Here is a 22785-nt window from a genome sequence, read left to right as displayed (position 1 = left end):
GAAAAGCAAGAGAGCAAGAAAGAGTCAGGGGAAACAAGAATGACAATATAGAAAGACATATACCAATATCACAGCCTTTCTCCAGTAAGTCAGTGCCCCTCTGCTTCTTCATTACTCACAGGTGAACTGTGCCCATGAAATACTGTCCATTTCTTCCCAAGGAAAGAGAAGCCTCAGTGAGCAAAGGAGGAAGGGAGAATACATGAACTCAAGATCTGGTCTCTTTTTTGTCTGCGTGCATGCATGTGCAAATGAGAGAAAGCATGACAGAGAAGGAGAGGAGAGGAAGGAGTCTTTCCCCATAGTGATCCTTCTGGTTCTGGCTTTCTGAAAACAGGTTTATATTTTATTAAGTCCTTTGTGAGCACTGACTCTTATAAGAATTAAAATAAAAACACAGAAAACATAAAGAGGTGAACCAATTCATTCAAATACTTTGCAATTTCAGAAGCCAAGGCCTTCAACAATGGGAGAATAACTTCAGGCTCATAAATCCATACTATTCAACACTGCATGGGTTTTTGAGAGCTAAGAAAGCTTGAGAGAAGTGAAAATCAGGGACACTCATTTTAATCACTTGTTTATGTTAACACCCAACTTGACATTTATGATTGTCATGAAATTACAGTGCCTACACCATGGACCTTCCACAGCAGTGCAAAGAAGGAGGAGAAAACAGAGCATGCAAAGGTACCACAGGTATCGCAGACAAACTTATTAGCTGGTTATTTTTGTAGTTTTCTGGTCCTCTATTCCATAATTTTCCTCCAAACCTATCTATCTAGCAGAAAGTATATTAACAAGCAAGGGTTTATTGATTGGGTATGTCTTTGTGAATCTAGGCTGGTTTTGTGAATCTTGGTGTTTAAGGGCAAATTTTCCTATGAGATTTTGAAGACAAAGAAAAAGAGAGTAAAAGGCAAGTCAATATTCTTGGCCAATTCCACGCTGATGCTTCTGTTTTGTTGAAATGCATTTCCCAGTGAAGACCTCTAGCATAAACTAAAAAATCCACCTCTAGCATAACCTACAAGCTGTACCTCAATCCTGTGCCTGCAACATGTTGTGCATTCTCCCCAGCACACCACAATGGTAAATCACCTTTGGTTTTAGGTGGGAAGTACTTTAGAGTGGCTCAGGAACAGAATAACAATGCACAGTGAGCTGGCTTGAGTTCAGCTTCATAGCTGACCATCATATATTTCCAGCTGTAACTCTAAATGAAATCAAACCAAATTGAATCACCACAATATGAGGAAAACAAAGAAGAATTGCTGAGCACTTAGGGCTCAGTGGGGCCAACGGCTGTGGCTGTGCTCGTTGAAGCACCGAGTTCACATCAAAGCCATTTCTACAGGGAACTTCCAGCTGTGCTCTCATGTTTATTACAGCTATCTCACACAATTTGGAGCAGGCTATTGTTCTGAGATGCATGCCCTGATGCTGAAATGACCTCCATGTGGAGCTGCATCAGAATACAGCCACTTATAAATCACTTTCCAAAGAACTTCTGATCTAAAATCAAGAAGGCTCTACTGGAGGCCAGGATCTCCTGCCTGGAGCACAAGTTCCTTCACACGGCCCCTGGTGTGCCTGCAACATCTTTGACACACTTTCAGCACTAAGCATTGACAAACAACATGCAGTAGCATCTCTCAATGAAAAAAAAAAAAGAAAAAAAGGAAAAGAAAAAAAGAAAGAACAGTGTCAGCAAATCCAAGGCTATCATTCAAGGTAAGCAAAGTTTTTGTTCTACAAGTGCTTACCACATACATATATACCAATTCAAATTCTAGTACATGGGAGAGGGTGGCCTGATTCATCTTCTTTTTCACCTCTCTCATATATCTGTCTTAAGATAATGTAAACAGTCCTTGGGAGGTGTTTGTCTTTCCATTGCAACAAGATGTTTCTAAAAGACTTGTTTCCTTCAGACACTTAGGAGTCCTGTCCATGGTATTTTAGAATAGAGATGAGCTAAACCATATATTGAAAATTTGAGTTTGTTGTTAAAGGAGTTATGAATCCAGAAGGTACCTGCAATTATTTCCATGGCAGATGGGTTTCTAAGTGGGGTGTGCAAGCACAGCCTTATTGCAATAGCACATCCACAAAATGCACTTGTTCACCCCTGGGAGCTGCAGAACTTGAGGATTATCTTGCTTCATGTAAAATTACTCAGCCAGGTCCTTTGCAGACCATTTGTAAAAAGTCATACTGAGTTCACTGTGACACCAGTTCTTTTCATCCATATTACACATTTTCATGCTGCAAACAGCAAAGACAGTCGAAGGTTTACTTTGCTTGGTTTTAAACTCATGTAGCTGTTGGAGATATTTTTGTTTGGCCATTGCATAAAATAATTCAGTAGCCCCATATCCAAACAACCAGTTATTTGGAGAGAATGTTAAAACAATTAAGACATTAGTCATAATAAAAAATGGAATAAAATTACGATTCAAAAATTATTATTTTTTACCAATAATTATAATTTTTCTGCCTCGGGTAAACAGACCAGAAGTATCCATGGACAAAAGCACAATCCAGTAGGATTGAAGAATCAGTGTTGGCAGTAGTTGAAAGCTCCTTCAAATGCATGAGTTTTTCTAAGATTTACATTATTTCCTGGGTATTATGAACAGCAGCATTTTCTGGGCTTGTAACTTCTTGTAAGATATATTACATATAAGCTCACATATCTACCTGTGTAGGCAAGCTGATATTATCATCTTTCTTTAGTAGAAAGCAACCCTGAATGAACTTCAAATAGTGCTTCCAACAGAAAGAAAAAAAAGCTTTTCTTTACAAACTGGGATTCTTGTAGCTTGAAATAGAGATTAAGAGTGGGGTAGAGAGACACTTAGAAAATATAATGTATTATACGTGTTATTTGTATACTGCAAGCAAAGTAAATCCTGAAATGTGCTAAGGCAATGGATTTAATACTTTAGGAAGATGATAATGTAATAATGTTTAAAAAACAAACATGTCTCCTGTTGAATTAGATCCTACTAATCCATGGTTTAGTACTGTTTGCTGCTTCCTGAAAGAAAAAAACAAACCTAAAAATATTAACTAGCACAATGCTTGACTGAAAATATGCACATGCTTCTGTCCTTTGGTATTAATGGAATTCTGAGGAAACAGGTGGACATTTCTGTGCCAAAAATTCATAAATTGATAATGTTGATTCCAAAACTGATAAGGAGCTTTGCCAAAATGGCCCCTACAGTTGTCAGGCAGCCTCACAAAGCAGTTCTGCCCACCCTGAGCCCATCCAGTGCCTGAACATCCCTGGGACCCTTCAGGCTGCACTCACTGATGCACCTGCTCAGAAACCCTTCTGAGAGGAGAATGTACAGAGACCTGTTACATTTTAAGGGACAAATATGCAACAGGTCATCCCAGTGAACTGATGTCCTGTCTGCTGCCATCAGCATCCCTCAGGTTATCACTGGCTCATTTTTCCAACGAGGACACCAGGGAGAGACATTGCTGCTCCAGGGAGGCTCCAAATGAATCCATCACCTCTCCTTCTACTGTACTGGGACTCTGGGAGATTTTCTTAGCCACAATTCCCACTCTTTTCTTCTTTAGTCATTTAAGACATATTGAAGCATTATTAAAAATACAAATATAGGTCAAAAACACATGCCCAGTTTCCTACTTTTGGCTCCAACTTGTGCTTGCATGCCTCCTTAAGGATGGCCTAATAATCAGATGGGCTCAGTACCAATATACCTCCAAGAAGCAGCATAATCTGTGGGCACTAAGAGCAGTCAAAATCAACTCACTGATTGAGGAGCCTAACCACAGACTCAGAAATCTAACACCATGTGTGTAAGACCAGCTGACACACCACAGTTCAGAAATATACTTGTCCTGCCACAAATCTCCTCGAACTATGCAGTCCAGTAACAGGCACTGGGATATGGGCATGCTAAGGCAAGGTTTTCTTCCATAGCTTCCTTGAAAACATATTCTTTTAAAATATTGGTGCTGATATCAGAGTTAAGGCATTGAAATGCTCTGTCCTCCAAGCACTAAGGTAACAATGCTATTTATATAACTAGACTTAAATACAAAATTAAAAACATACACTTGGGTTAAGTCGGTGCACTGTACATACACTGTATTTCAAAACCTTTATTTAAGCCATGTCTTACATTTATCTATCTTATCTTTATCCTGAAAATAATGCAAATTATACTAGGGAAGTTTTCTATGTTCTTCAAAACTAATAAAGCTTATTTTAAATGATTTTACAATAATGGAACATGCATTAATTCCACATGAAATGGCACCAAAATAATCAATTTGTACTACAGCACGACAAGTGCCATTCTGCATTTTAAACCGATCTTTTCCAACATGAAACATCTACTTCAATTCAGTCTTTAGCAAACTGTCAGACCTTCCTACACACCTACTGGTAGGGTTATTTTTGAATCATCCTGGAAGCAAATCACAACTATCACAGTGGGTGCACTGGCCTCTAACAAAATGTCATGGTGGCAGCCTTGCACCACTGATCGGAGAAAAATGTTTTGTACTGAAGTGAACAAAAAGCAAATCTTCTAAGAATGGTTATTTGAACATTCTTCACTGCCTCTCAGCTGAAGCATCTTGTATATTCTATAAAATCTCTACCATTTCAACAATTGTGCTCACAACATGAACACCTTCAACTAACAAAGACAATCTTCATACTAGATTAGGGGGTAGAGAAAATAATGAGCCACGGATGATAGCTACAAGTTATAATTCTCTGCTTTGACCAGAGGGAGAGAATGAATTAATTCTTACAGGAAAGGCTGTGTAATTTTTTTTCTTTTTCAGTTTATTCTATATTTCACAGTCTTCCTTTTTTGGGGACTGTTATTCTTCAATGTCAGCATCTGTCTGAAAATGAGTATTTTTAGACCTTTGTGCTGAGGAGAATTTTTTTTTTTCCAGTGTAAGAGTTAATGGCTGAATACTGACATAATATGACAAAAGCTGTGCTGGATTTTAAGAGATCATTAAAGGAAAAAAGTATCACTTTCTCACTTTCTACCCTATCAGTATTTTTTCCCCAAATATTTCCTCTTAGGTTTAAAACAGCAGATAAACCTAAAGAGTTTTTTACTGAAGCATGAATAGCTAGTTCAGCTATGTGAATAAATAATAGTTTAGAGAATCAAAAAATCATGAAAATGTCATGGAAAAAGAAGGCTTCTAGGACTGAAACTGAATTAGCTCCTGGTTTAGCAATTCTATCTCCCCACAGCTCAGAAATTATATTGTGTATGTTCACGCAGATAAATTTGGATATATAATTAGATGTTTTGTCTCTTCATTCACACATAGTAGGGCTTTCCTACTGGTTACTGAAACAAACATTTATGTGTGAATTTGAAGAAACAAAACTGAAATGATCTCACAGTGGCTGTGGAATCTCCATCCTTGGAGATACTCAGACCTTGACTGGAAGTGGCTTTCACCAACCTGCTCTGAGTGATCCACACTTTACAGAGCTGTATGAGCCCTGTACCACCCAGGACAGTCAGAACACACGTTATTACCCTTGGGAAAATTAGGGTAGTGGGTCAACTGAGGGAAATGAAATGTCAGACAGTGTTAGAGACAGATACTTTGATTCTGAGCTCCTATGTCCCTCCTTCACATGCACCTCCAGGCATTCCCACCACCCCCTGAATGATCCCTGCATCTCTGCAGGCTCTGGTGCAGCATCCTCCCTGCGAGCTCTCTGCTCCATGATCCATTTACAGGATGTGTCAAGGACAGTCTCTGGAGGAGAGAAAAAGGTTCCTGACACTCAGCTGGGGTTCATCCTGTCCAAACCGGGATATTTACAGTGCTGGTACCTACAGTTGAGGCAGTCCCTCCAAAATCCCTTCCCAGTTAACAAGAAATGGCAACTTCCAGGTTCCCACCCAAAGGGAACTGAGACAAACTGGATGAGGCAAACCTGGAGTCAGGTAAAAGCTACCCCAGCCCAAATCCTTGTGTTATGAAATACTAAATCTGCCTTTAAAACACTATGAAGTAGTACTGGTACCTGTCTTTAAAACAGGAAAAGTATCCTAAGCAAGTGAAATTAAAATAAAGTGAAGAATTAATTAACTAAATAGAGGTGATTAAAGTAAATAAAGGAAACAATTATCATATCAAAATAAAAGACAAGCAAGATGATTAAATGAGTCTTCAAAAGACCCATGAGAAACTCATGAAAGATATAATATGCCTTTACCTGGTTTTTAGTCTTTCATGATTTCATTTTAATTTTTATTCACTACCATCTGATAATTGCAAGAAACAGTTACTTTAACCATAGGCAATTTAAACCATTTTAATTTTTTTTCCAGGGCCAAGAGACAAAAGAACCTATTTATTGCCTGAGGGGATTTTGACTAAAATGAAAGCTTAATCTTTCATGTTTTTTTAAGCAAAGGCTTTTAAAAAATCATTTCTAACAATGCTGTAGGGAGACACTTCCATGGGTATGCAAAATTGAAATTATAAATTTACAATTATAAAAAAATTAATAGTTTGGGGGATTGTATTGTCTCTGTTCTTTCTGAATGAATACTCTTTCAAGCTTAAGAGAAAGTATTTAGCACATGGAGGAGAACGAGTGTCCTCAGACTCTCTTGCGGTCAAAGCTGTTTAGTCAGAATGGATGCGAGAAAGATCATTGGAGTTTAATTTGTTTGGAAATCCCCAAATATCAGATGTCCCACTGGCTCCTCACTTCCTGGCCTGTTGTTTTGTGTTGCCAGTGCACTGAAGTTGGCCTGACCACTGTCTCCTCTGTACTAGTGTGGTGCACTGATGGTTGGTAAATCTTATTGATGTGAAATTAAGCTTCAAGGTGAAATTTTAACTGAAACAACCATCTCTTGGGGTTCTTATGACACATGTTTACAAAGGACAGAACAAGAGGTCTTGGTCAAAGATTGATTCTGGGGGGATTTTCAAGGGAGATATATCCGGATAGAAACATGGATATGATTTATGTGGCTGCCATGGTTCAAGACATGCTGGAAGAAGACTCTTACGCCCATCTCCATTCTGTGCAGTATTTTGCCTTTAACAACATCAAGAAAAGGATTAAATTTAAGCGTCTACCTTTGCACTGCCACAAATGTGGGCTGTTTTCTCAACTAAAAAAATATTAATTTAATGCATTATCTGGAGAGATGCAAACATTTCTTCCTGGGCTTAGTGCAGGCTTTGAAATCAGACAAAATAATTTACACTTATGAAACACAACAAGCTGAAGTGTTCTATTAAAGGAAAACTAGACCAAAAAAATACCCTTAAGACCTCCAAACATCCACGCATTGAAAGGCAGATTTGAATGTTTTCTGTCAACATATTTTGAGTTTTAGTGGAAACACTTTGAGCTACTATGAAAAGCTTTATCAAACTAAATTCATTTTCCATGGAGCAGAGAAGAATCATTGAAGATATTATTCAGGTTTACAAAATATGTAATAGGGTGGAGAATGTGGAACCAGATAAGGAAGGTTAAACTGAAGAACACTTTAACAAGGCTTGATTTTAGGTTGGTTGTGCAACAGAAATAGGTCAGTGGACCTATTAGAGATTTTTCAAGCTAATATTAGAAACAACCGTGTACAGGTGCCATCTATAAGACTTTCAAAGGCAACTGGCATTCTGAAGACACTATTTGAAAGGCAAAATACCCCAAATTTTTTGAAAATAACACAAGTTCAATGTGCTAGGCAAAATCATTAACCTCTTTGGAAAAACCCTTGATAACTGCTCTCCCATAGCACCCAGAGCAATGGGAAGCTCCAGTTACCCCAAAGATAGATCTGCCCAGCTCAGTGGAAGCACCTGTCTACCATGGGCCTCTGCAGACCTGGACATCAGATAAAACAACCTCCCAGGTACTCAGGGAGCCTCAAGATCAGGTTAAAAGGGAACAGCAAGTCAGACAGGATAGATGAGAAGACTGTGTTGGAGAGGGGATGAGAGAAATGTGGCCCTTAAGGTTGAATCCAAGTTCTGTGTGTACATGGCACAACAAAGTGCACAACAGGAACACTCTGGTGCCACTGTGCTGCAGAGCAGCAGAGAAAAAGGGAGTTAATTTCCAGCCCCTCTGCACCACAGTGCAGTGCACTGAGTTGCCCTGGGAGCTCTTGTCAGTGTGGGTCAAGATCTGTTGTGTGTGTCTTGGGAGGACAAGGCTGCTCAGACATTTATCAGCTAAACTGCAGAGATATCACAGAGCATGCATGAAATGCAACATTTCTGCTTCTATAAATGGGTGGCATTTAGACAGGTGTAACATGGAAACACTGACACTGGCAGTAGCCTTTTGCAAAGTGCTAAGTCCCAGCTCCAGGACAGTGGGAAGAGATTGCTCAGGTTTAAAAAAAAACACATCAGCAAGCCAAAATTATTTTCACCCAACCTGCTTCTTAGAGATGTTGCTAATGAATATTATTTTTAGGTCAAGATGAGGCTCATGCCAGAAACAGGAAAATTCTACACAGACTTAGTACTAGCCAAGCTTCTTTAAATTTAACCTCTGTGCCAAACAATAATATAATATAATGGGAGCCCTGGCCAGCATTAAGACTCAACACCACACTCAGTCCCAGTCCTTTTTTGCAGTGAAGACTGTTTTCCTTACTGATGAGCTCAGTCTGCCATGAATTACTTTTTCATGGGGGATAAATACACACTTAAACAAGATTAAACACAAATGTTCTTTAGTGGTGTCTAAAATAATACGAATGTTTTTTAGAACAGCAATAAACACACTTCATGATGCAAATAATTACACCCTGCAGCCTTTATGTAACAATAAGTGGCCGAATTCTCTACTCAGCTCCAGCACTGTAAACCCAGAGTAACTACCCTGAATCAACATCTCTCTCTGTGGATTCTGGATATTCTGAAGTGTTACCTAGGCCTGAATTTGCCCCAGTTTCTCTGTAGGGCTTTGGAGACATCAGACATGCATGTCTGAAAATCCACATAGTGGTCATGGAGGCATTTCCACCTCTTTTGTCCCTTTTGCCCCCATAATGAAGTCAGAATCTGGCTGTGTATTCCTTGTGCATCTGATATCACTTCTGTAACTGTGTACTCAGAAAGCAAAGAAGAAAGCTCAATTGAGATCCAGCAAGAGAAAGGGAAAAAAAAGAGGACTTCACAAAAATTCATGAGGGGTAAAGGCAATACTTGTGTGTGGTGGGAATCAAAGATCAGTATCTTGGGGATTAAAAAGAACCACCTCAGCTGATTTTCCTTTCGATGGGAAGGATTTGGTCATGTTCTGAATTCTTTGTGAAAAGTTAATTCTATCTTAGTTTTCCCATGCAATTGTAATTTTCATGCAGAGTTTTTTAAGATGGGTCTGTTAGGCTTTAATGGTCCCTGAAATGAACCTGGAAAGGCGAACATGCCCACATTGGACCACTTGAAAAAGCAGTTATTTGCTTGGAAATAACAGCAACAAAGATGCATTCAGCTGTTAAAGGCTCTTCACAATTTACATGAGCACGGAACTCATGACACAAAATGGAACCAGCGTTTTGACTCCCACCTTGCCCTCAACTGCCAAGTTTGTGTGTTGGAAGGAGGCACTCTGCTCTTACCAGGACTTGTGAGGGCTCCCAGAGCACCAGTCGTTGTGGAGAGAGGGTTTGCATTGGTGGTGGTAGCTGAGGTCTGGGCGGCGGCTGCTGCGGCTGCTAGAGTTGCCAAATTCTGTAATTGTAAAGCGTTCATGCCTATGTGGAGAAGCAAGAGGGTTAATTAAAACAGGCAATCATCATCATCATCATCATCATAAAAAAGTGCTGTTTTCAATGGTCATGGAGCTTGGGGTGTACCTCGCCTATAAACTCAATTCTTTTCATTCCCAAAACATCTATAATCTCAAATGACATCTTAGGGTTCCTGAGGAATATTTCTCATCTCTCTACCTTGGAGATGAGAGAATGCACCAAAGTCACCAGCCTGTACTTGAGGAAAATTAAACCTGGTTTGTGCCTCTTCTAAGGGAAGTGTAGAATTAAAAGTCATTTAAACTCTGCATGAAGCGCAGGCACAATATTATTTCCTGACACAACAGGGGATATAAAGAAGACAACTAGCATTTAAAACACACTCAGGACAGGGTCATATAATTGGGATTAATAAAGTTTGTTTCCCATGTTTCCCAGTTTGAATGCCTAGAAACTTGTCTGTTTTTTTCTGAATGTTAGTTTGCCTACAAGAGATATTATTTCTCCCTGCACACTATGTATTTCAAACAGAGGAGCTTACCAACAACTTGGAGAAAATGAAAAAATAGAGAGTTTAAATACAATACTTGGGAAGTATGTTTGAGAAGGAAAAAAATGCAATGAAGGAGAGGTACTTTCTAGGAATTCAGAACTCCTGCAATAATGGAGAGTGATACTACTTTCAAACACAAGTATTGCAGACTCAAGTTAGTACAATCAATAATCTCCATAAAGAGGAATTCTTACTGTCACAGCATTAGGGACTGTGAAATGAACCTTTATATAAACATCTATTTCTGAATAAAGCCCCAAATTTAAATACAGCATATTCCAACAGGCAGATCAGGCCTCAGGTGAACACCTAATTTAACTGAGGTTCTAATGTGGGTGTCTCAGTCAATGCCCAAATTCAGTTCACGTGTTGGTGTTTCTGAAAATGTGACACAGTTGCAATTAAGATTTTAGTTGATCCAAGATACACCAATTCATAGTCTGGAACTGGAACAAGACACTTGGAGAAATTACATAACCAAACCTCTTTAAGATTCCTTTTGGAGGCTAAAGACCATCTTAAAAGATAAGGCTTTTCTCAAACATTACTAATTCAAACTATTTTCAAGACATAGTTCACATGTATGCAAACAATATGGTTTTTATTTTTTAAAATTACTCATCTGACTTACTGGCTTGCCTTGGGTGTAAGTATTTTTTCCCCCACCAAAGAATTATCTTGCATTGATAGTAAGACTGCAGACTATTTCAAACAAGATTTTGGGGATGGAAAAGACTGGGACCCAAATCTTTGCAAACAAAGCAGTCAGTAAGCCTCAAAATGAGATATGGAATTCGTTTTCATCCTGGATTGATATAGGTCCTTAATTATCATTTACCTTCCTATTTCCTATAGAGAATATGTAATTCAGCAAAGAATATCCAGCAAACATTGCTGATCTTCACTGAGGCTGTGTTTTCGTGCCGTCCTGTAACAAGGATTTGGGAAAGCAGTGGCTTGCTCTCCTCCAGAGGAATGGCTTTGTGTCACCCACTGTTTAGTTACTCATCAAAAGGATCAGTCATAACCAGCTTATATTTCTTCTGTGTGAGGGTTCCTTTGGACTTTTAAATGGTACACATAGTAGGATTAAATAATTGTGATGAATACAGAATGATTCCAGAGCACAGCCTAGGCCAGACAAGGTCAACTTGCAGCAGAGCAAACAACTGCTGTCTCTGCACTCATGAATCACCCTTGCACCACTGTGGATGCAAAATAAATACCATCACTGCCTCATTCCACAAAAACTTTTTTTTTTTTTCCTGAATAAGCACAGGAGGAACCCATCAATTTGGCAAATGAGTTTCAATGCCCAAAGAAGATGAATGAACAAGGTCTTGGTGGTGATGAAGTTGTCTCCTCACTGCAATGACTGTAAGACACTGGCCACAAAACAGCCTGCAGGTGTTACAGGGCGTCAGCTTGGGTGTCTGCAGGAGAAAAACCTGCTGGCTGTTGTCACACCTGAGTGAGAGAAGGACAGCAGAGACCCCCACTGAACTGAGCACCCAAATGTGAGTGTCAGCAAGGGCTCATGGCACACACTGTCACCCAGCAAGCTCCAGAGCCCATTTTGTCAACAGTTTTATCACTTAATATGCATCTTCTTCAGGATCCTCTGTCTGCTCAAACATCTGAAAACTAAGTCCTGTCATCACTGTTTCACATTCCCCAGGCATTTTACCATCTCTGCTCCCTCTTTATTGGTTTCTCCCATCAACTTGTCAGGAGTGTCAAAATCCCATTTGCTTGGACAAATTTGGAGGAGGGAAACCAAATGCTCTCAAGTCCCAGACCCCAAAAGTACTTTGCTTTTAAATGGGGAGTTTTGGTTCAATTGAACCTCAGCTAAGGTACAGTTCTGCAGTTCTGTGGGATGAATCTGCTCTCTCAATCTCTCCCCTTTCACACACACTCTTCACACATTTTACATCCTACAGTTTTTTTTTCAAAACAGTCCCAAATCCCACAACAGAACTGGACAGCAAATGAGTAGATGGATTTTATTTGAAAGTGCTGCTCACTCAGCAAATGCACCTCTCTCTGAAGAAATGCAAATTGCTTAATGCTGAGGAACAGCCTCATAGGCAGAGCTGCACATGAAAAATGAATATCTTCCTGTAGAGGAAAAAAAAACCCCTTCTGGGTAAGGAATAACTCTTGATCTTCATGATGGAGACAATGTTGGGAATTAAAGGGAAATGATTAAAAAACCCAGATTCACAATACAGTTTGATTCCATTTTTAATAACATGTATTTACCAATGTGCTATCAGCTTGGCAAATATTCAAGATCGCAAAGAAATTCAACTTTCATTTTGTAGTTTGGCAGATTAAAAAAACAATTAAATTATGTACAAAACAGATGCAGAGTATGCCTTGCTTGAAACTTAAGATTTTTAAAAAAATTATTTATAAGGATAGGGGCATGAAAATTTAATTTAATGTTCACCTTAGGTAATTTTGTGTCTTATTGTTCACAGCAATTACCATAAATCTACATATCAATAAGCGAGAACAGATGTCAGTTGTTACAAGTGCTTGCCAATCAGGCCTGTTAAAAAGTGACAGATGGATGGTGATAGAACATTCTCATAAGGCCTATTAGCACATTCACAGGAAATTTTTGTAGTGCTGCACAGTCACAGATGCAGTTCTGTGAAAACACGGGGAAATTTGAGAGCACGAGATTTACATTTTACAACTTCTTGTGCTGCCTCTGACACAAACTTTCATACAATGAAGTAATTTGCCTCGTTTCAGTCACTGCAGCTTTTCTCCTGTGATAACTGTAAATTTGGAATTATTGGGTATTTGTAGGGGAGGGAATGGAGTCACAAGCCGTTCCTCAAGACTTCTTAGGCCTCATCAGCTCTTGGGTTTCTAAAACCATAATAAAATCACATTAGAAAATAGCTGAGATTTGCTTACTGCACAAATTCCAAAAAAAGGAAGGCACCAGCTACACTGAGTGGCACAGTATGCATGGAGAGTTTGAAAGTCAGTGGTGATTATCAGAACCAAATCTGATCGCTCATAAGCACTTCCCACTGACTTCCTTTGCTTTGGAAATTTGATCCTTCTCAATTATTAGGATTTATTCCACCTGAATTAAATCCTGGCTACAGCTTAAAAAAATGTGGATTAAGGTAAAATTTATCATCTCCAGGCTAAAAAGCAACTATTTGCTAACACTGACATCAGCTATTTTGGATGCTGATGGTAAAATGTGTATAAAGGTGTGGAGGGTGAGGCTATTCCAGGAATATTGTAAAAATTAAAATAGACAGGAGATCTAAGTGCCACCTCCATCAAACCATATATATTCTGTGGCTGCTTTTAGAAAAGCTGCTTATCTGAAAAGTGCTTGAGGTAGCCTGACCAGTTACTGTTTAATTGAGCAAAGCCCTTAAAACAACTTTTACGTCCACAAAACAACTTTGATTCTACCCTATATTTTAAGAGCACGTGCTTAAATCTAACTGTAGGTTCACAGAATCACTGAATAGTTTGAGTTGGAAGGGACCTTAAAGATCATCTAATTCCAACACCCCTTGAGCCATTTGTTGACTTATGTAGGATTTCAGCCCATTTTCAGGTTATACATGCTCTAAACACACACATTCTGGCAAGAAGGGTGGTTTTGTCCATTACAGCTTCTTCAGTCCTAGTGGGAAGGATTAATCTGATCTAACTTTGTCCAAAAAAAAGTTACTCAGGCTCTTGCTATAGTCAAAGAAGAGAGGGGGGGGTAATGAAATAATCTGATCCTAAAAAAGAATCATAGAACCATTGACTCATAGGACATTTGGGTTGGAAGAGACCATAAAGACCATCTGGGGTTCCACCCTCCCTGCTACTTTCCATTAGTCCGGGATGCTCCAAGCCCAAAGCCCATCTCTCAAGGGACATCTTTCACTAGACCAGGGTGCTCTAAGCCCTGTCTCACCTGGCCTTGAACACTTCCAGGGATGGGGCATTCACACTTCTCTGGGCAACCTGTGCCTCATCTCCCTCACAGTGAAAAATTTCTTCCTAATAGATGTAGTATTTTCCTAATATCCATAAAATATATTAACCCCAGCCTTGGTAGGATGAATCTGCCTGGGAGTGATTCCCTCTTCACTCACATTGCAGGGAGATGGGATGCCTGCTTTCCAAACTACTGAGGCTCAGTTGGATGAGTTCTATCCACAGAGGGGCTAAGGCAATAAAAATCCCCCTCACCCTCCATTTGCTGGTTATGGAAAGCCCACACAGAGCTACAGATATTGTGCCCAGACTTGGCCAAACTTGCACATCATGCACTTTTACCACCTGAATAAGCACATCTCCTAACTGCTGAGCACTGCTTTTTCCTCTCAAGAAGGAGCAATGTGTGGATTGTGCACAGGCTCACTTGCGGCAAACTCTGCCTCTCCAAAAATGCTAAACAGAGTTGTTTAATTTATTAGTTAAAAGAAGGAAAAAAAAAAGCTAATTTTATGTGTTAAAATAACTAGGACTTTCAGTGGAATTAGTGTTACAAAAGCTGAATGTTTTTGGTCCCTGAGGTCAACATTTTGAAGACTGGTAGTTATCTTTAAGAAACAGCTATCTCCCTTGAGCTGGAAACAGTTTCTCAGTGACCTTTACTTTTAATATGATATCCCTAAAGAGGTCATAGCAGGAGAAATCCTCCTTCTGTATGGCTTTGCTGGAATGAAGCCATGGAAGAGTCAGAGGATATAAAAGATCCTTTGGCCAATGCAAAAGTGTAGAGCTTCTGTGCAGATGGTCCTGGCTTCCAACTGGTCCCTCCAGATCCACTAAGCCAATCCAACAATTAGAGGAAAATATTCAGAAAGCAGAACCTCACAGAATTTCTCTCACCCATCTGCTCCTACAGACTGTGCAACAGGAGGAAATCTGGCTTGGGCAGTGGAAGAAGGGTGGAATGGATAGAGCAGGGCTCAGAAAGGGCCAGAAGTCCAACCCAAAATGCAACCAAACTGTGAGAGAACTTGGACAGCACTGGAAAAAATATATACATTGGAAAAATATACAAAGTCCCAGCTGCAGAGGGCTTAGGGACCTGAAAGAAAAAGAAAAATCCATGGTTTCTCCTCCTGTATAACTCCAGAAAGCAAAATACACTGTCTATTCAATGAAATTAAGAGAAGCCCTTTGGTTTTTTTTTTATGAGTACTGTACCTGTTTTTACATCTTGAATGGCCACACATATGAAAATATTGCTGTATGAACCAATATTTGTTCCTGCCAAAATATCTGACATTATTGGATTGTAGAAAATTTTCCTAGACACATTGTTTAAATATTGAAAACATTGAAATATTTTCTACAATCACCCTAGCAATAGAAAACTTGCTCTTACACTATCTGTATTGTAATTTCCAAGCTCTTAAACAGGCAGGTTGGCTTAAATAACTGCAGCTTTTAGGCCCTGCTCCAGTGCCAGCCAAATTCAATTCAAACATTCAAGCAACATCAATCTCCTTTGAACTAAGCTTCCCATGCAATTTGTATGTATCTGAAGGAGGAATTTTTGCTTGCTCGAAAGGTTGCTAGTGTTTAATGTAGCTTACATTGTCTTTTAAAGTAAGACAATCAAACCACATAATGGAATTTATCTATACTATTAGCCTTCCCCAAAGACAAAGTGCAGGCTAGGCACTGAGGCTGGAGAGGAAACACATGAGAATAAAAACATGAGAGGAAACACTGCCTTTAAATTAGCATTAGAAGGTATCAGAGAAGGGGAGGGAAAGTGAGGAAGTGCTCACTATGAAATACACTCATAAGGATGAACGTCCTTGCATGTTTTATACAGGACAATGAAGCAGACTTTGGCAAGGCAGAATTAGTGCCTGTAATCAAGACCAGGGGATTATTGTAATACCAAAGGCACCACTGCCAGCTCTCCCAACTTTATTACCAGTCTCAAAATATTACATTGTTTTCTTTGGCTTGACTCATGAAGTAGCATGATTTCATGAAAATCTCATTTTTCTATAGAAATGAGATAAAACTAAAGTGCAGAATTAGGCATGGAACCTTAAAGCTTGGAAAGCTAAATGGCAAGCTACAGCTTTTTGTCTCTCAAATTTCAGGGTCTCAAATTTTCATTAAACCAGTTTCGTGATTTGCTTGGACTTCACACAATGCTGAATGTACAGCAGGGTCATTTGGCTGCTACAGCAAGAACAGTGTTCACTTTTAGACCTGGTGCTGAGTGATTAATATCTGTATGTTAGAGAGTTCTTGAGAAAAATCCCCATTTTTTGTTTGGAGTGTATTCCCAGCTTACAAACAAACAAACAAACAAACAAACAAGCAAACTCCAATACTCTTAAATCACAAACATCTAAAAATCCCACTCCCTTCACCAAAATCAAAGAACCACTGCTTTTGCAACATAAGAACTACTTTAACCAGTCTGAGGCATGGTATTAAGGGAAGGGAATTTAAAACTGCACGCTGAAGAGCAGTGTCTTTGCTCTGCTAGCAAAGCAAATTGCTTTGATTTAAGAAATAATATACTGAGCATAGCAAATAACTCTTCCCATGTGCAGTGGGGTGTGTGCTGTGCCACTTCTGTTCTGTGCAGACACAGCACAAGCTTGAGCAGCACAAATAAACATTTGCAGAACCAAAGGGCCCTAATTTTGTACAAGGGGGTAGCTGTATCAGAAGTCCTATTGTAGCAAACGGTGACTTCATCAAGATTTAAGCACAAAAGAGATGTTAGAACCCTGACATGGAAGTAAGGGTGGAATTTCAATGGCTCATGTGGCTTTTGATCAAAGTTTTAGTGTCTGAATTACGTGGTAAGCACACCCATCGACTTCAAGGATAAAAGTTGCACCCCTCAAACACAAAGTTCAAAGAACTTGAAAGCTGCAGTGATGGATCTTCTTTAGCACCTCACTCAATTGTGTCTGGATTTTATTCCTCACTTTGAAATGTTATATTAATAGGCAAACTACATGCAATATGGAATTACATATTAGATTCTTTTTTGTGAAATGAACCTGTACAGCTTAAGTTTAAAAACTCTAGGCCTTCACAAATGTTCAAAGATAGCTTCAGCTGGTAATGCAAACTCTTGCTGCAGACACAGGAGTACTTTCTATTCCTTTCATGAAACATAATATACAAATTGTTAATACCAGATGCACTGCATGACATGGTACTGCCTGATTTCCAAGGAGAGGACATGAACCCTCAGTTCTAACAATGAAATAGTGCTTAGTCTTTGGCATTTTCATGTAGAGATGCAGCTTGGAGAACAATTTTTTATCACTAATTTTACCTTGAACATAAAGATTTACAAGTCACATGTTTTGGGGAAAGGAGTAAACTTCAAGCTGTTTTGATAACATGAATATAAGATATAAAATACATTTTTTTCCAAGAGAGGCAGTCAGTCATCAAATTATCCCATAGATGAGTGCATTAGCAATCTAATTTGCAGTTGAAAAAAGCATATCCCTCGAGTAACAATGATGTGCCACTATGATTTCTCAAGATGACTTTCTTTCAGTCTCAAGATCCTATGACTTTCGGAGAATAAATCACATCCTGGATTGAAAGCCCATCCTGGAAATACTTGAATAAAATCCTTAGTTTCAACACAGTTCTTGAAAACAAGGCTGAATCTACACTAACAGTGAGAAATAGGCAACAAAAACTTCTAAGGTGCACATAAAGCAATGGATATCACATTATTTTTCCTCAGTGTCCCAATTCTTTCATTTTTGTAGACCTAACCAAATATGAAAACATTAAAACACAATCTTTGAGCTCAAAACCACTTCCAAAATTCCCAAGTATAAAACTGTTGCTGTACCGCTCTGTTCTGTTTATCATATTAAGACACATTATTTTGATGGAAAAAACGCTAGATTGCAAGAGTAACATAATAGAACCAGCAAGCACTGCCAGCAGGTCTGAGGAAGAGAGAATAATTCAGAGATATTGTCATCTGTAGGCCAATTTATATTGTCAGACAGCAGGTTCACATTATTCTCTGATGTCACTGCAATAATGGCATAATGTAACGATTGAGCAAAGAATACCTGTGGGGTATAGCTATACAGTGTGGTATATATATACTTGTTAAAGTATTTCAGGCTTCTTTCAAAGCAGAACCAGAAGCAGCAAAAGACCAGGATTAAAAAAAGAATGAGAAATGGGGCTCATAAAGACTTCTGAATATTTTAGCCCTTGTTTTGTGATGATGAAGCAAGCGTAATGTTGTATTTCATTGATTCAGCGGGCTCATGATTAAAATAAACTAATGTAGCAATTTAGGGGTTTTGTGATTCTTTCTTTTTTTTTCCCCTGTAACAAGGAAAAAAAAAGCTTTTTAACAGTTCCTCACGGCAGGCATAATGTGCATCTGTGCTCTGATTTACTGCACATGCTGCCTTCTCTAGCATCATGTTAAGTTAGGATATCAGCATGGTAGGTCACACAGTGGGAATGACCTTTTGCTAATCACTACACATCAGTTACTACTGGCACACAGCTCATTACTAAGAAACCCTCCAACTAGCTGGCTTTCAAATCCGCTCACACTTTGATTCTTTTTTTCGCCTTTTCTTTCTTTCTTTTTTTCCTCCAGACTGAAGATTATACTTTTACATAAAATCTCTGTTGTGTAATTTTGCCAACTAGGGTTCCAAAGTCAAAAAGGCACCCAGTTAATTTTCTGTGATTATAAAAGGAGCCTGAAAATTCATACTGAAAGTAGGCCTGTAATCTTGGGTTTCATTAAAAAGGTCAGAACATTTTTTCCTCACCACATATTATTAAAATGTTTGAGGGCTGCCATTAATTTGATTTTTCAGGACACAGAAATCTCACTGGAAATTAGAATGTAATCCTGCTGTTGCTTTCCTGACACTTTTCACAGGGCAGGATACGGCTGCAGGGACTAAGAGCTCTCCTGCAATTTACAATTGGTTACTTTGGCCAAATGGCAGGTGACTAATGCAAGACAAACTGTTTGCACAACCTGGGAGCACTGGGTTTAATTTCAGTTCTGAAAGAGGGGTGAAAGTGTTTCTATTGACGCTGAACCGTGAGCTGTCCCCTGCCAATACATCTGCCACATTTAATACACAACACGCCCCCCACCCCCTGACAATGTGATTATTAGAGGTACAGAATTCAATAGCTTAAGAACACAAAACATAGCAGGAGCAAAATGAAAGGGTTTTTAACTCACCGGCCATTTGCTGAATGCCGCTGAAGGCACCCAAGTTACTGGAGGAGGTTGCTTGCTGCAGGAGCTGCAAATGAACAGCACAACACAGCAATCTATCTGACAGTCATGTAACAAATGAAGATAAAACTAAAATGAGCTATCATTTAGCATTTGGAATATTTCTGCTTTCCTTTACATTTATATAGTCTCTTGCTCCTGTCTGCTGTTGGAATGAACATCCCTAGAGTCAATGCTGTAAATCCATATTAATGTCTAATCTCTATTAAGAAACACAGAGACACAAGGGAAACTCAATAACATGGCTGCTTTAAAACAATTAATCAATTTATTCTTTTTAACAACCAGGTGTTAAATCTATTCAAACCAGCATAGTGTGACTAATTACAACCCTCTGTAGTCTAGTAGTTACCATAACTCATCTCTGTCAATCATGGTCCATTCTTCCCCACCCCTGTGAATTCAGTTTTTTCTTTATTATCTTTATGAATCAAGCACACAGACATTCATTAGACTGGGATTTGTATATATAGCAATTTAGCCTATCTCAGCATTAATTAGCCCACCTCAGTACTAATATATATTTTTAATTGCTGGGTAAATTGATGTTTATATGACTATATCAAAACATTGTATGCACACAAATGATGTATTTATACATACACAATGCATATATATGGGCACATCCATAACAAAGAATCATAGAATGGTTTGGTTTGGAAGAGACCTCAAAGTTCCTCCACTTCCAAATGCCCTGTCACAGGCAGGGACACCTTCCACTAGATCAGGTTGCTCAAAGCCCAATCCAGCTTGGCCTTGCACATTTCCAGGGTTGAGGCAGCCTCAGCTTCTCTGGATAACCTGCACCACTCTCTCACCACCCTCGCAGGAAACAATTTGTTCTTTCTAAACCTGCCCTCTCTCAGTTTAAAATCATTACCCTTGTCCCATCACTAAATGCCCCTGTGAAAAGGCCCTCTCTAGCTTTTTTGGAGGCCCCCTTCAGGTATGGAAAACTCAAAGGTCCCAGAGGCTTCTCTTCTCCAGGCTGAACAGCCCCAACTCTTTCTTTGGAGCCCTCTCTCCATAGAAGAAGTGCTTCAACCCTCTGACCACCTTTGTGGCCTCCTCTGGACCTGCTCCAGCAGGTCTGTGTCTTTCCTGTACTGGGGGCTCCAGAGCTGGATGCAGCACTGCAGGTGGGGTCCCACCAGAGCAGAGCAGAGGGGCAGAACCCCCTGCCTTGACCTGCTGCCCAAGGTGCTGGGGGTGCAGCTCAGGACATGTTTGGCTCTCTGGGCTGGAAGTGCACATTGACAGGTCGTGTTAAGCTTCTCATCCACCAACACTTCCAAGCTCTCCTCAGGGCTGCCCTTGATCCATGCTTTTGTGTTTGGGATTGCTCTGATCCAGGGACAGGACCTTGTATTTGGCCTTGTACTTGGTGAGGTTATATTTGTCTTACTTGGAACCATGAGGAATCCCCAAGTTATCCAAAAGCTCCTCATACAGACCTCCCAACTCCAAAGCCACAAAAGGCAGAGGCTCCCTCTCAGCTGTGATGAAGGGGAGCCTCTCTTGGCCATCCAGCACCAAAGATTCATGGCTGTGGATTTCAGATTTTCCAGCAGGGACAGTAGCTACCACCTGTTTCTCATCTTACAAATGGACTAAGGAAAAGGCCATTTTAAATTTATGGCCTTTCCTGGCCACATTCACTTTCTGTATGAGGGGATATGAACCATGCATGTTCAGCATTGGCAGGACTGTGCATTATAGCAAAAGCCATTTCCAAATGAAAATATGGAAATTTAATGATTGAACCACAACATTCTAGTTTAGAGGCTGTACTACATGGCTATGGCCTCTACAGTGTTCAGTTGCCTATCTGTCCCCCACTAAGGAAGAACTTAAATTTTATTCCAGCTACAAAAAACAGACTCTAGCATTCAAAACCCCCAATAAAACGAATGGAATAAAATTTTATTTACAGTGGAGGGGTTGGAACTGGGTGATCTTTAAGGTCCTTTCCAACCCAAACCTTTCTATGAATCTGTGAATTGTTTAGCAGATAAACAAACCCAGAAGAAGACACACTGTGTATCCTGGAGAATTTAGCAATTTACCACAGGGAGTTTAGTAGAACTGATTTACCATGGTCCTAAAATAAATAGAGCATAATACAGCCACCACCTCTGAAGTGAACTTACAGCTAGATATTGTGGTGTGAGTCCTCCTAGACCTGTGAGGTTTCCCCAAGTGGCAGTATTGAGCTGTTGCATCTGCTGAGCCAACTGCTGCTGCAAACGCCGCTGCTCCTTGTCCTTTTGGGTGTCAGCAAATTTCACCACGATTGGCGAAGAGCAGCCCTGTGGTTGGACAGATTGGGAAAGACAGAAGGGTTAAATCACACCAGGCCACCCTCAGCTCGTGAGCTCAGCCATGTACTGTAGGGTCTCTGGCACTGGCACAACCAGATTGTTCACCCTCTCTTTGTGACTGGCACGTGTAGGACTGCAAGGACTAAGATTTTTCAGGTTCTTATGAAAAGAGGTTATGGAGAAATTATTGATTCCCCAGCTCTTTTTATAAAGCACCTTTCCTCAGGCTCTGTTTTCCTTCCAGCTATCAAAATTGCTGCCAGAGACAGCAAAGTGTACCAGTCCTCTTTAATTAAGCTTCACAGCTGATGAGATGGACGTGATGCTTTGTCTGCAGTCTGTTTCCGAGGCAGCGCCAAAGGGAGAGGTGTCCAACCTCCGTGCTGCCAGGGACCACACAGCCAGCCACGGTCTGGCTGTGCCATCAGGCTCAGTGCAGCTGGTGTGTGCACCCTAAAGAGACTGGGAGCAGCAGATTTACCTCAGCACCCATTTACATCAGCGAGGCACTGGCCCTGTTCACAGCAAGGAGCCCCGGTCAATTCACCCACCTGCGGTCCGCGCCCGGGCACGCTTTGTACCAAGTACCCTTGAGATGTGAACAAAGGGCAGGATGCAGACCAAAAGGGACTAGTTCTGGTGATAGCAGCCCATTCCTGATTGACACCACTTCTTCTATTGCTTCTATCAGCTTCTTGTTACATGGTATGGCAAGGCTATAAGATGCCTTAGGAAATAGGGAAGCTGTAAGAAAGAGCTAGAGGTCTGGTCTGCAGCCTATTCCTCACCCATGGCTGAGGGACCCTTGGGAAGAAGTTGGAGGTCACAGACCAAATGGACTTTTGA

At 40.0% G+C, this 22785-nt stretch overlaps 1 protein-coding gene across 10 annotated transcripts in view; it reads right to left on the bottom strand.

Annotated features, from left to right (window-relative positions):
• Positions 1–22785, bottom strand: part of CELF2 (CUGBP Elav-like family member 2) — a 545200-nt gene that overhangs the window by 26657 nt on the left and 495758 nt on the right. For all 10 annotated transcript variants that reach the window (XM_031063925.1, XM_031063923.1, XM_031063924.1 and 7 more), the window contains 3 exons: positions 21769–21927; positions 19562–19625; positions 9642–9776 (listed from right to left, as the gene is read on the bottom strand). In XM_031063925.1, coding sequence (XP_030919785.1) covers positions 9642–9776; positions 19562–19625; positions 21769–21927 — 358 coding nt within the window. The remainder of the gene's footprint in view (positions 1–9641; positions 9777–19561; positions 19626–21768; positions 21928–22785) is intronic.

Source organism: Geospiza fortis, unplaced genomic scaffold (assembly GCF_000277835.1).
Source record: "Geospiza fortis unplaced genomic scaffold, GeoFor_1.0 scaffold273, whole genome shotgun sequence".
In the NCBI taxonomy this organism is placed as follows: domain Eukaryota; kingdom Metazoa; phylum Chordata; class Aves; order Passeriformes; family Thraupidae; genus Geospiza; species Geospiza fortis.
Note: the sequence above shows the minus strand (reverse complement) of the source record. Positions and strands in the feature narration are given on the sequence as shown.